Here is a 12,351-nt window from a genome sequence, read left to right on the forward strand (position 1 = left end):
GAGGGCAGTTAGGAGCAGGGGTCCCAGGAGGGGGCAGTCAGGGGACAGGGAGCAGAGGGGTTTAGATGGGTTGGGAGTTCTGGGGGGGGGGCTGTCAGGGGGTGGGGAGTGGTTGGATGGGGCATGGGAGTCCCTGGTGTCTGTCTGGGGGTGGGGGTGTGGATAAGGGTTGGGGCAGTCAGGGGACAGGTAGGGGGTAGGGTCCTAGGGGGGCAGTTAGGATGGGGGGGTCTCAGGAGGGGGCAGTCAGGGGACAAGGAGCAGGGAGGCTTAGGTAGGGGGTGGAGTCCTGGGGGGCAGTTAGGGGCAGGGGTCCCAGGAGGGGGCAGTCAGGGGAGAAGGAGTGGGGGGGAGGGTTGGGGGTTCTGAGGAGGGCGGGAAGTGGGAGGGAGTGGAAGGGGCAGGGGCGGGGCTAGGGCAGGACAGGGGCGGGGCTCCTCCCGTCCTCTTTTTTGATTGTTGAAATATGGTAACCCTAGCTATCCCACAGTGCAACTCTCTCAACAGATCTTGTGTGTGTGTGTGGGGGGGTTAAGCGGAAGGCATTCTGGGTCCCTCCTCAGTGCCCAGTGCTGCCCTGCTTCATGTCTCAGGAGCCCCATTACTTCCTTGTTTCTTCCTGGGCATTTTTTGTAAACGTCCTGCAGTCTGGCTGCTTTCCCTGCCACATCCACAAAGGGAGCTTCAAACTTCCCGGGGCTTACTAGGGGAGGGGCGAACGTCAGCAGCAGAGATGCTGGCCAGAGTGGTCGCTTTTTGAACTGTGGGATATCCTCCAGAGGCCAAAAGGTGTTTACACTGGTACAACGTGTCTTCACTTTCACAGCAGCACAAAAAGAACAGCGGTAAGAGCTGTATGCCTCTGGTGAAGGTGGTTTTCTTCACAAAAAGTCATTAACAAGTGTAGACACTCCCGCAGTTTTACTGCGAAAAGGGACTTTTTGCGATTTAAAGGGTAAGTGTAGACATACCCTAAGTTAGACTCCAAAGTTACCCCCAGGCGCTGGCTGAGCTGAGCCTGGCCTGCTGCCTCTTCCCGCGCGGTGGCCCAGCTTCCCCGCCTCGCTCCTGAGGCGCGGCTGCCCCAGCCTGAGCAGGAGCCAAGGGCTGTCTCAGTTACTGTCTCTTTAAAAACAGAGGCAGGGAGCGCGTGCTGCAGGGGGTGTGTCTCCTCTAGGGAGCGCGCGCGCGACGGCTGCGCAGGACTGGGCAGTTGGCGAGCGCTGCTGAAGTGTCAGGCCCCGCGGGCAGCACTGAAGTAACCGAGGCAGGGGGCGGGGCCGGGGCCGGGGCCGGCCGGCTCCCGGCCGCCATTGGGGACGCCCCGCAACTTCGCCCTGCCCCGCGCGCTCCCGATTTGTTTTTTGGGGGCTGCCCTGCGCTGCGCTCTGATTCCCGCCTAGTTGTGCGCCTGCGCTTTGTGCGGCGGCGCTGATTGGCCGTCAACTCAGGGCTCTTCTGACGGAAGGGCCGTGCTGGCTTTCGAAAGGTGCTCGGGGGCTTCGATTGGCTGCGGTGCGGCTGTGCCCACCCCCCTCCCCGTCTTCTCCATCGCCGCCATTAGAGGGGTCGCTTTGTGTCTACCGAGTCTGCCGGTGAGTAACCCCCCCTCCCTGCGGAGGGGTCGGGTCCCCCGGGGTGGAGCCGAGTTAGGCCGCCGTTGGTGGAAGGGCCGGACGACCCCTCATCGACCGCGTGGGGGGAGGGGCAGGCAGCGGCCCCCTGGTTCCCCGCGCCACTGGCCTAGTGTCCGGAGCGGGCGGGCGGCCAGGCCAGGCGGGAGCGAGAAGGAGAGCGAGGACAGGAGGGGATGGACCTGGAGCTGAGCAGGCTCCGGCCTCAGACGGCGTGGGGCGTCCTGGCGCGGGCAGCAGCGTTCAGCTGTCACCGGGGCGACCGGGCCTCCGCACCCCGGGGGCGCAGGGCATTGGAGGAGGCTGTGGATAGCGACTGGAGCGCCCTGCTCCCGCCCGAGCTCCGCGGGGTCATCAGAAACCGCACCAAGTAATACGCTTTGCAGTAGAGTAGCCTGCAGTGACAGGTAGAGCTGTAGCAGCGGCGAGAAGATGTGGTAGTCTTTTGGCCTGGCTTGGCATGGAGGGCCGTTACTACCTGCATATCTAGCTGTGCTGAGGGATCTGATGCGGCTCCAAGGCTGGGCTGGACTGAGAAGGGACAGCCCCGCACTCTAAAAATGAAAGAGCCCCATTCCGCTTCTCTGGATAAACTCCCTGACTGAGCAGCATTGTTTCTGGTCTTGTCCTGGTTCAGTCACACCTAGAGACAAGCCTCACAAGCACAAAAGCAGCAGAGTTGAGTGAAACGAGATGTAGAATGAAGTTTCACTTGAATGCCACTGACATTGCGGTTTGTAACCCCTCACTATCTCATCTGTAGCATTTACGTATTGGGAGGGATAAAAGACTGAACCTTATGGTATCCAATATTTGAGAGCCCTTTGAGAGGAAGTGATACATGACACCACCTGCTTGATTGCAGTGTTGTTGATGCTAGACACTAAAAATCAAGGACTCAGTAAAGACACTGGATTTATGGCTCACTACAACAAACTGTAACCTACCAACCCTCCTTTGTCCTGCAATTACAGAGGTGTTAACTGCCCACTTCACCTTGAGCAGCCTCTTGAAACATATATCAACTCTCTGAGTACCTTTCTCAGACATGAAGAAGAGTTCTATGAAAGCTTGCCTCTCTCAATGGTAGAGGTTGGTCCAATAATTTTATTTCATCCACCGAGTTTCCCTAGGGTTGATGCTATCCGATGTTGCTGACAGATCTAACAAAATCAGCATGGGCTCTGTGAAAGTGTAATCGCTTGGAGTAGCACAACCACCAAAAATATCAATAGCCTCTCTGTCATAAGTCTTAAATAGAATTGATGAGGACTTAGGAGGTTTCTTAACACCAGCTGTCTTGACACCATTTTCACCACAATCTTTGCCAATACAAGGAGATTTTAAATCCGATGGTAGCTGTCTTAATTACCACTGTTGAGGTGGTTTCTTGAGCAGTGGCGCAAATCTGCACAGGGGGCATAGCATCTAGTGCATTGTGTTTCCAAAAGAAAAGCCTTCATCCATGTCGGAATGTGTTTAGAGACTGTTAGGAGCTATGGTTCAAATCCTAGAATACAAGGCACCATTCTCCATCTCATTGGGAAAAAAACTTTTCTTTGGTGAGGTTTCAAAATCTAAGCCTTTATCTTCACTACATTTTAGGTGGGAGAGGAGGCTGTAAATTCTATAGCCAGAAAAAATTGGACTGCTCCAAAGTGGAAGCATTCTGGATTTATTAGCCTGTCCACCCTTCTGGACTGTGTTTCTGGTTGAAACCTTGTGTATGTTCTTGTAGAAAAGAGAACAGAACTGTGAACACATTCTTAGCTGGTGCAAATTGGCATAGCTCCATTTAAATCAACAGAGCAATGACAGTTTACATCAGCTGGGAATCTATTGACTGTTCTTGTCCTTCTCCACATCTGCAGCTTGGGAACACAAACTCTGTCACAGTTGACCCTGCTCAGAACAAATTTTCTATGTGATAACTGCTCATGATTTATAGATTTGTTGTCAATAGAGACCTGCTTATCATCAGGGAGGAGATGTTTTGATAACACCCAACCACAAGCATCACTTTTATCTCTGCTCTGTGACTCTCAGCTCACCTATATCAGCATTTCACATGCAAGTTTGTGTATTCAGGCATCTGACATAGCTGCTAAACTTCATTCTAGCATGTGAGTTGTCGCTCATAGCAGGCTTCTTAAACACACCCAATTTGTGACTCTCTAGGCATGTAGTGTTTCAGTTATTTTTGTTAAAAATACACAATGTTTTCATCATTGTTTTCCCTCTCTTCTAATAAAAAAAATCCTTTGGCAAGCATATCTTTACTGTATGGAAAAAGCAACAAGGAGTCCTGTGGCACCTTATAGACTAACAGAAGTATTGGAGCATAAGCTTTTGTGGGCGAATACCCACTTCGTCAGACGCATGTGGTGGAAATTTCCAGAGGCAGGTATAAATATGCAGGCAAGAATCAGTTTAGAGATCAGGGAGGATCTAGCAGTTGAGGTGTGAACACCTAGGAAGGAGAAACTGCTTTTGTAGTTGGCTAGCCATTCACAATCTGTATGGAAAAAGATACTTAAATATTGATGTCTTATAAATAGGGCCCTACCAAATTCACAGCCATGAAAAACGCATCATGGACCATGAAATCTGGTCTTGTGTGCTTTTATCATATACTATGCAGATTTCATGAAGGAGACCAGTGTTTCTCAAATTGCGGGTCCTGACCCAAAAGGGAGTTGCGGGAGGGGGTGGGGGTCACAGTACTGCCACCCTTAATTCTGCACTGCCTTCAGAGCTGGGCAGCCGGAGAATGGCGGCTGTTGGCCAGATGCCCAGCTCTGAAGGCAACGACCCACCACCAGCAGTACAGAAGTAAGGGTGGCAATACGATACCCTGCCACCCTTTCTTCTGCGCTGCTGCCTTTAGAGCTGGGTGGCCGGGAAGTGGTGACTGCTGACTGCCGGCTCAGCTCTACAGGCAGCAGCGCAGAAGTAAGGGTGGCAATACCATACAGTAACTCCTTGCTTAACATTGTAGTTAAGTTCCTGAAAAATGCGACTTTAAGCGAATCCAATTTCCCCATAATAATTAATATAAATAGGGGGGATGGGGGGTTTAGGTTCCAGGGAAATTTTTTTCACCAGACAAAAAACTATATTTTATTTTTTATTTTTATATATATAATATATATATAAAATACACAGACACACACTATAAGTTTTAAACAAACAATTTAATACTGTACATAGCAATGATGATTGTGAAGCTTGGGTGAGGTGGTGAAGTTAGAGGGTGGGATGTTTCCCAGGGAATGCCTTACTGCTAAATGATGAACTAGCATTTGGCTGAGCCCTCAAGGGTTAACACGTTGTTAATGTAGCCTCATACTCTACAAGGCAGCACGAATGGAGGGAGGGAGACAGCATGGCAGACAGAGACACACACCCTGTGTATGGGGGAGAGAGAGAGAGAGAGATGTGCATTGCCCCTTTAAGTACGCTGACACCACATTCTAAGTACATTGCCTTTAAAAATATCAGGAAGTGGAGACAGCAGCTGCAGCTGTGTCTTCTCCCTGCTTTATATGGAGAAGGGGTAAGCGGGCAGGAGTAGGGGGGAGGGGGACACCCTGACATTAGTTTCTCACTCTCCCTCCCCGCACAGCAAGCAGGAGGCTCCGGGGAGCAGTTCCAAGGCAGAGGGCAGGGGACAGCTGAACCGCCGGCAATTGGTAGCCTGCTGGGCAGCTGCTGCACAGGGAATTTAGGGGAGAAGGGAGCTGCTGGGGGGGGCTGCCGGTCCACCCTGGTTCCAAGCCCCCACCAGCTAGCTGCAACGGGTTGCTCTTCCTGCAAGCAGTGGACAAAGCAGGCGGCTGCCAAACAACGGTATAAGGGAGTATTGTGCAACTTTAAATGAGCATGTTCCCTAATTGATCAGCAACATAACAACATTAACCAGGCCGACTTTAAGTGAGGAGTTACTGTACCATGCCATCCTTACTTCCCCAGCTGCCCAGCTCTGAAGGCAGTGCCGCCAGCAGCAACTAAGAACTAAGGGTAGCAGTACGGCAATCCCCCCTACAATAACCTTGTGACCCCCCCCCAAACTCCTTTTTGAGTCAGGATCACTACAATTACAACACATGAAATTTCAGATTTAAAAAGCTGAAATCATGAAATTTACGATTTTTAAAATCCTATAACCATGAAATTGACCAAAATGGACCGTGAATTTGATAAGGCCCTATTCATTAACAATTGGATAGTACCATAATGACGCTGTTATTCACGAACATCTAGGGCAGTGGTCTCCAAAGTGGGGTGCGCGCAAGAGGATCCTTCGGCATGCGCCACCAGAGGAGCGCTGATGGAGCAGTGCTGCTTTGGCAGTTCGGGCGTTTTTGTTTGTTTGTTTGTTTTGCTTCGGCAGTTCGGGTGGGAGTCCGAGTGGCTTTTTTTGTTTTTGTTGTTTTTGCTTGGGGCGGCAAAAATGGTAGAGCCGGCCCTGCGGCGCGCAGAGGGTGCGTGCTCAAAATTTTTTTACTGATGGGATGCATGATCAAAAAAGTTTGGAGACCACTGATCTAGGGTTTAACAATCTCTTGCTCCTGAAGTTGTCCTGAATGTTGTGCATGCAGGGGCCATTGGGGTTGGGTATTGCCATTACAACACCTATTTTGATCTGTTTAACTTATCTCCACTCACTAATGAACTGTAAAGGGAGATCCATCCAGTTCTCTTCCACCAGATGGATGGCGGTTACAAGATATGATCCAAGGGTATTGGTGAATAAAGTGGAAGGTCTCAGTAAATCAAGGATGCATAGGACATAAAACTCTTTTCCCACCCCACATTCTGTCTTTCCATGGAGAGAACCCAGTGAGAGTACGCTGTAAATGTATTCTCTGGCTTTTACAATTTCTCGTAATTATTCTTAACAGTTACTCCTAAGTATATAACCACTGAGTGCAACTCAGGAAAATGCACAGTTAGGTTTTTTTTTCATAATTTAGACAAAGGTGGGAGCTGCTTCAGTCTTTAGGGTATCATTTTTTTCACATTTTCCTTTTTGATTAAAACTATGATGTCTGTTGCTGATGTCTTTTATTGTCTGTTTACAAGTGACCTAAGATGTCCTCTTATAACCTTTTGAGAGAGAGAGAGAGAATATAAGTAAAAAAGAGTTTCTTTACATAAAAAAACAAATATGAGCTGTTAGTGGATTATGTCCAGAACACACACAATTTTTTAATCTTTAAAAAACCTCTAAAAATGTTATGCAGTTAGCATGAATTTAAACAGTCATATTTCTCACTTGTAAACCTCTCTCCCTGATACATAGTATTAGTGATATAAATCTCCCTTCAAGTGTAAGGTTAGCGGTATATCAAATTTTGAGTTACATCTGAATTCCAGTATCCATATTTTGCCCATAACTTCTCCAAGTGTTTCCATAACGAATTTTCTGTTATAGTAGCTTTAAGCTTCCGACCCAAACATACAATAAACTTCAAGTTGATACACTGACTTTTGAACTCAGGATATTGTGCCCTCCAAAAGTCTTCTGCCATAGCAGAGATTAGGATTCTAGGCCGGGAACCATAGCTAAAACTGTTTGAAAACAGTTTCCTCATATGGGTCATAGGTATCATGGTTTTGTGCTCCAATGCAGAGAACAAAAAATAACAATGCTGTTGTTTTTAAACAGCCATGCAAGCAGAAACTTCTGCTCTATGCTAATCCTTTAGAGTTCTAGAACAGTTCCTCAACGTGGTTATAATATTACCTGTAACTTCCTGGTACAAGTGCTGGAGGAACCGACTAGGGGCCGTGCTCCTCTTGACCTGCTGCTTACAAACAGGGAAGAATGGTAGGGGAAGTAAAAGTGGGTGGCAACCTAGGCAGCAGAGACCAGGAGCTGGTTGAGTTCAGGATCCTGACCAAAGGAAGAAAGGAGAGTAGCAAAATACAGACCCTGGACTTAGACTCCCTTAGGGAACTGATGGGCAGGATCCCCTGGGAGGCTAATATGAGGGGGAAAGGAGTTCCAGAGAGCTGGCTGTATTTTAAAGAAGCCTTATTGAGGGCAGGAACAAGCCATCCCAAAGTGCAGAAAGAATAGTAAATATGGCAGGCAACCAGCTTGATTTAACAGTGAAATCTTAAACTCAAAAAGGAAGCTTACAAGAAGTGGAAATTTGGACAGATGACTAGGGAGAAGTATAAATATTGCTAGAGCATGCAAGGGTGTAATCAGGAAGGCCAGCCACAATTGGAGTTGCAGCTAGCAAGAGATGTGAAGGGTAACAAGAAGGGTTTCTACAGATATGTTAGCAACAAGAAGGTGGTCAGGGAAAGTGTGGGCCCCTTACTGAATGGGGGAGGCAACCTAGTGACAGAGGATGTGGAAAAAGCTAATGTACTCAATGCTTTTTTGCCGCTGCCTTCATGAACAAGGTCAGCTCCCAGACTACTGCACTGGACAGCACAGTATGGGGAGGAGGTGACCAGCCCTCTGTGGAGAAAGAAGTGGTTCAGGATTATTTAGAAAAACTGGACGAGCACAAGTCCATGGGGCCGGATGCGCTGCATCCGAGGGTGCTAAAGGAGTTGGCAGATGTGATTGCAGAGCCATTGGCCATTATCTTTGAAAACTCATGGCGATGGGGGCTGGTCCTGGATGACTGGAAAAATGCTTATGTAGTGCCCATCTTTAAAAAAGGGAAGAAAGAGAACCCGGGGAACTACCATTCAGTCCCTGGCAAAATCATGGAGCAGGTACTCAAGGAATCCATTTTGAAGCACTTGGAGGAGAGGAAGGTGATCAGGAACAGTCCATGTGGATTCACCAAGGACAGGTCATACCTGACCAACCTAATTGCCTTCTATGATATAACTGGCTCTGTGGATTTGGGGAAAGCAGTGGATGTGATATATCTTGACTTTAGCAAAGCTTTTGATACAGTCTCCCACAGTATTCTTGCCAGCAAGTTAAAGAAGTATGGGCTGGATGAATGGACTATAAAGTGGATAGAAAGCTGGCTAGATCATCGAGCTCAACAGGTAGTGATCAATGGCTCCATGTCTAGTTGCCAGCCGGTATCAAGCGGAGTGCCCCAAGGGTCGGTCCTGGGGCTGGTTTTGTTCAACATCTTTATTAATGATCTGGATGATGGGATGAATTGCACCTTCAGCAAGTTCGCAGATGACACTAAGCTGGGGGGAGAGGTAGAGACGCTGGAGGGAAGGGATAGGGTCCAGAGTGACCTAGACAAATTGGAGGATTGGGCCAAAAGAAATCTGATGAGGTTAAACAAGGACAAGTGCAGAGTCCTGCACTTAGGAAGAAAGAATCCCATGCCCCGCTACAGGCTGGGACCGACTGGCTAAGCAGCAGTTCTGCAGAAAAGGACCTGGGGATCACAGTGGACAAGAAGCTGTATATGAGTCAGCAGTGTGCCCTTGTTGCCAAGAAGGCCAATGGCATATTGGGCTGTATTAGTAGGAGCATTGCCAGCAAATCGAAGGAAGTGATTATTCCCCTCTATTCGGAACTGGTGAGGCCACATCTGGAGTATTGCGTCCGGTTTTGGTCCCCCCACTACAGAAGGGACGTGGACAAATTGGAAAGAGTCCAGCGGAGGGCAACGAAAATTATTAGGGGGCTGGGGCACATGACTTACGAGGAGAGGCTGAGGGAACTGGGATTATTTAGTCTGCAGAAGAGACAAATGAGGGGGGATTTGATAGCAGCCTTCAACTACCTGAAGGGGGGATTCCAAAGAGGTTGGAGCTAGGCTGTTCTCAGTGACAGAACAAGAAGCCATGGTCTCAAGTTGCAGTGAGGGAGGTCTAGGTTGGATATTGGGAAACACTATTTCACTAGGAGGGTGGTGAAGCACTGGAATGGGTTCCCTAGGGACGTGGTGGAATCTCTATCCTTAGGTTTTTAAGGCCCAGCTTGACAAAGCCCTGGCTGGGATGATTTAGTTGGTGTTGGTCCTGCTTTGAGCAGGGGGTTGGACTAGATGACCTCCTGAGGTTTCTTCCAACCATAATATTCTATGATTCTATGTAACGGAATTGTACATAATGTACTATAACCCTGTTTAGAAATTATTTTAATCTCTGGCATTCCCTAGCATGGAGAGGGCCAAAAAGGCTTAATGCGGCGGTACCTGGCTCTGGTCATCAAATTAGAAATAATGGATAACACCAATTAGGTTCTAATGAGTTATCTTCTCGTCCTATAGAAGTGATCTGTAGAGTCCTGCAAATCTGTGGATATCCGCTTTATATTCACGGATATCTGCACCCGCGGATGCAGATATCCGTGGACCATGTTTGCGGATTGGATGCGGATACAAATTTTGTATCCATGCAGCGCTCTAGTGATCTGTTGCTGAGCTGCTTCTATAGAATTCAGAAGATTAGAGGGTGGACAGAAAGAGAGAAACTGGAGTTTATGGCATTTTTTTGGCGGGGGGGTTAGGGAGTGGGGGAGTTAACAGTGAGAGAACTCTCTCGTACTCGGTGATCCAGGGAGGTCCTTTCTAGTCCTATGTTCTTAAGATGTAAAAGCCTATTAGAGACAAGGCATAAAGCTAGTTGAGATTATCAGTGCCTTGTCTCCACTGTGAATTTACATCGAGAGAGCTTCCTTGAGTTAGCGATCTCAGTGTACACAAACAGGTTTTTTGCAGTGAGGATATAGCCTATGTGTAATCACAAATGTAGCATTTAACCTGTATGTCCTGTTTTTAGTTACTGCTGTTAATGCTATTGGGAGTCAGATGTCCAAATTTTGGTTACATTTGGTTACATTTTCATTTCAGTGCTGTATCACTCAGATTTATAATGAAGCTCCCTCTGTAGTATTTTGTATCTTTCTTCGAGTGCTTGCTCATGTCGATTCCATTTTAGGTGTGCGCGCACTCACGTGTGTGGCCTTTGGAGATTTTTGCCTTAGCGGTACCCGTAGGGCCAGCTGTGGTGCCCTCTGGAGTGCTGAGCTCACGCCATGGTATATCAGGTGCCACTGGCCCTACGCCCCCTCAGTTCCTTCTTACTGCCCATGGTGGTCCGTCGGAGCACCTCTCTTGCTTGGCAAGAGCTAGCGGTTGTCTACCATTTTGAACTTTGGGCCTTAAGGCCATTGTGAATATAGTTCACTTTGTTGGTCTTAAGTAGTTGGTAAGTAGTTAGTGTCCCAGTGGGACTTTGCTGCAGGAGGGGCATGCCCTGGTCTCCCGGGTTCAAGCCCTGCTCAGACTGCAGCAGGCCTATGCCTGTGAGTGACCCCCACAGCAGCTGCCCCAAGTGCTTGGGGGAATCACCCGTTCAGGAGCGGTGCCGGATCTGCAAAAACTTTTGTCCCTGTGCCCAGAAGGAACGGGACATCCACCTAAGGGCTCTCCTGATGGAGTCCACCCTATGCCCGGCTTCCGAGCCGTCTGGGCAGGTCGCACCAAGTGCTTTGGCCTCCGTGCAAAGTGCACCACCAGCACCCGACTCCTCCTGGCCCCGTTCGCCATCGCTGGTGTCGAAGAAGTAGTCCAGGAAGCGCTCCCTGGCACCGAGCAAGAAGGCCCGGGGTCATCTATCAAGGGACCCAGGCCTGCCCACCAGACTGCTCCGGAGCCGCGTGATTGTGCTTCCCTGTCTGGGGCACCCAGCCCCCTGAAAGGTTTGCCACCGACTCTTGGGGGTGGCATGGGACCTGCACGCCTGCCTGCATCTTTGTCAGCCCAGGCTCCCGCGGTACAGAGAGAGCACAAGTCTCCACCTGCTCCAACAATGACCCTGGTGCTGCAGGACCCGGCTAAGACTCCCTAAGAGGGCAAGAGGGGACCAACATCAGTCACCAGACAGAAGGCGTCTATCTTCTCTGCTACATCAGGAATCGTGGGGCAGATCCCAATCGCGTCGTCAGTCGCCCAGGTGAGCTTCCAGATTCCCATGGGGCTGACCCTCCCCTTACTATTCCCGGCACTGCGTGCCAAATCAACGGTCATCCTCTAGGCGTCAGTCCCGATCACCAGCATGATGGGAACATTCCCCATCCCAGTACCGGTCCCACTCACCACGCTGCAGTTACAGTTCAGTTACGCCTGGGCAACGGTCACCGGTAGCCACAACCAGCAAACAAACTCAGGCGTTGACGGCTCCTCCCTGGTCGCCGGAAGGTGGCTTCTCCAGTACGGAGGTCCAGTTCAGCCCGTCGCCACAGTCTCATTGACCTGGCTGGGCACCGGAGCCCGCTCCCTCGTTGGCAACACCACAATGGCAGCATGACCAGTGGCAAGCGCAGTGATCATATTGGAGAGCGTGGGGTGTACCGGTTGTGACGATGCCTCCTTCATAGCACTTCTTGGTGGCTGTGACGGGGCAGCGGCCCCACCGGCACCAGACCCAGTACTGGAATTCTGTTCTGAGGTTGGGGCAGAGGAACCTGTGCCCACCCCAAAGCCTCTTTCTTTGGCTGTCAAGACCCCAGCACCCCCACCAGTGGTCCAGTCTTCCTCGTTGTCCCCAGACGAGGTGGTTGCGGGACCTAGAGCTAGCCCGCCAGATGATTTTCGGTAGCATCAAGCCCTTCTCCGGTGTGGCCAAGAACGGGTGCTCGAGGTGCAAGAGGTGGCGGAGTAGGAGGACACCCTCTTCAACGTCCTCTTGGCCTCTACGCCCGGCTGGGTCGCCCTGCCTGTGCATGAGGGGGTCCTCGCAATAGCCAAGGCTTTGTGGCAGACCCCCT

At 50.0% G+C, this 12,351-nt stretch overlaps 1 protein-coding gene across 6 annotated transcripts in view; it reads left to right on the top strand.

Moving 5' to 3' along the window:
* Positions 1-1,507: 1,507 nt before the first annotated feature.
* Positions 1,508-12,351, top strand: part of HP1BP3 (heterochromatin protein 1 binding protein 3) — an 81,440-nt gene continuing 70,596 nt past the window's right edge. For 3 of the 6 annotated variants that reach the window (XM_024213380.2, XM_024213383.2, XM_024213382.2), the window contains exon 1: positions 1,514-1,595. Coding sequence is in view for 1 of the 6 variants with exons in the window: in XM_026659930.1 (XP_026515715.1) it covers positions 2,718-2,726 (9 nt within the window). In the remaining 5 variants the exon portion in view is untranslated. Of the gene's footprint in view, positions 1,596-1,645; positions 2,727-12,351 lie in introns of those variants that run through there. The other 3 variants (XM_024213384.2, XM_024213385.2, XM_026659930.1) reach the window with 3 other exon arrangements.

This window comes from Terrapene carolina, unplaced genomic scaffold (genome assembly GCF_002925995.2).
Source record: "Terrapene carolina triunguis isolate 2854851 unplaced genomic scaffold, T_m_triunguis-2.0 Scaffold714, whole genome shotgun sequence".
Lineage (NCBI taxonomy): Eukaryota > Metazoa > Chordata > Testudines > Emydidae > Terrapene > Terrapene triunguis.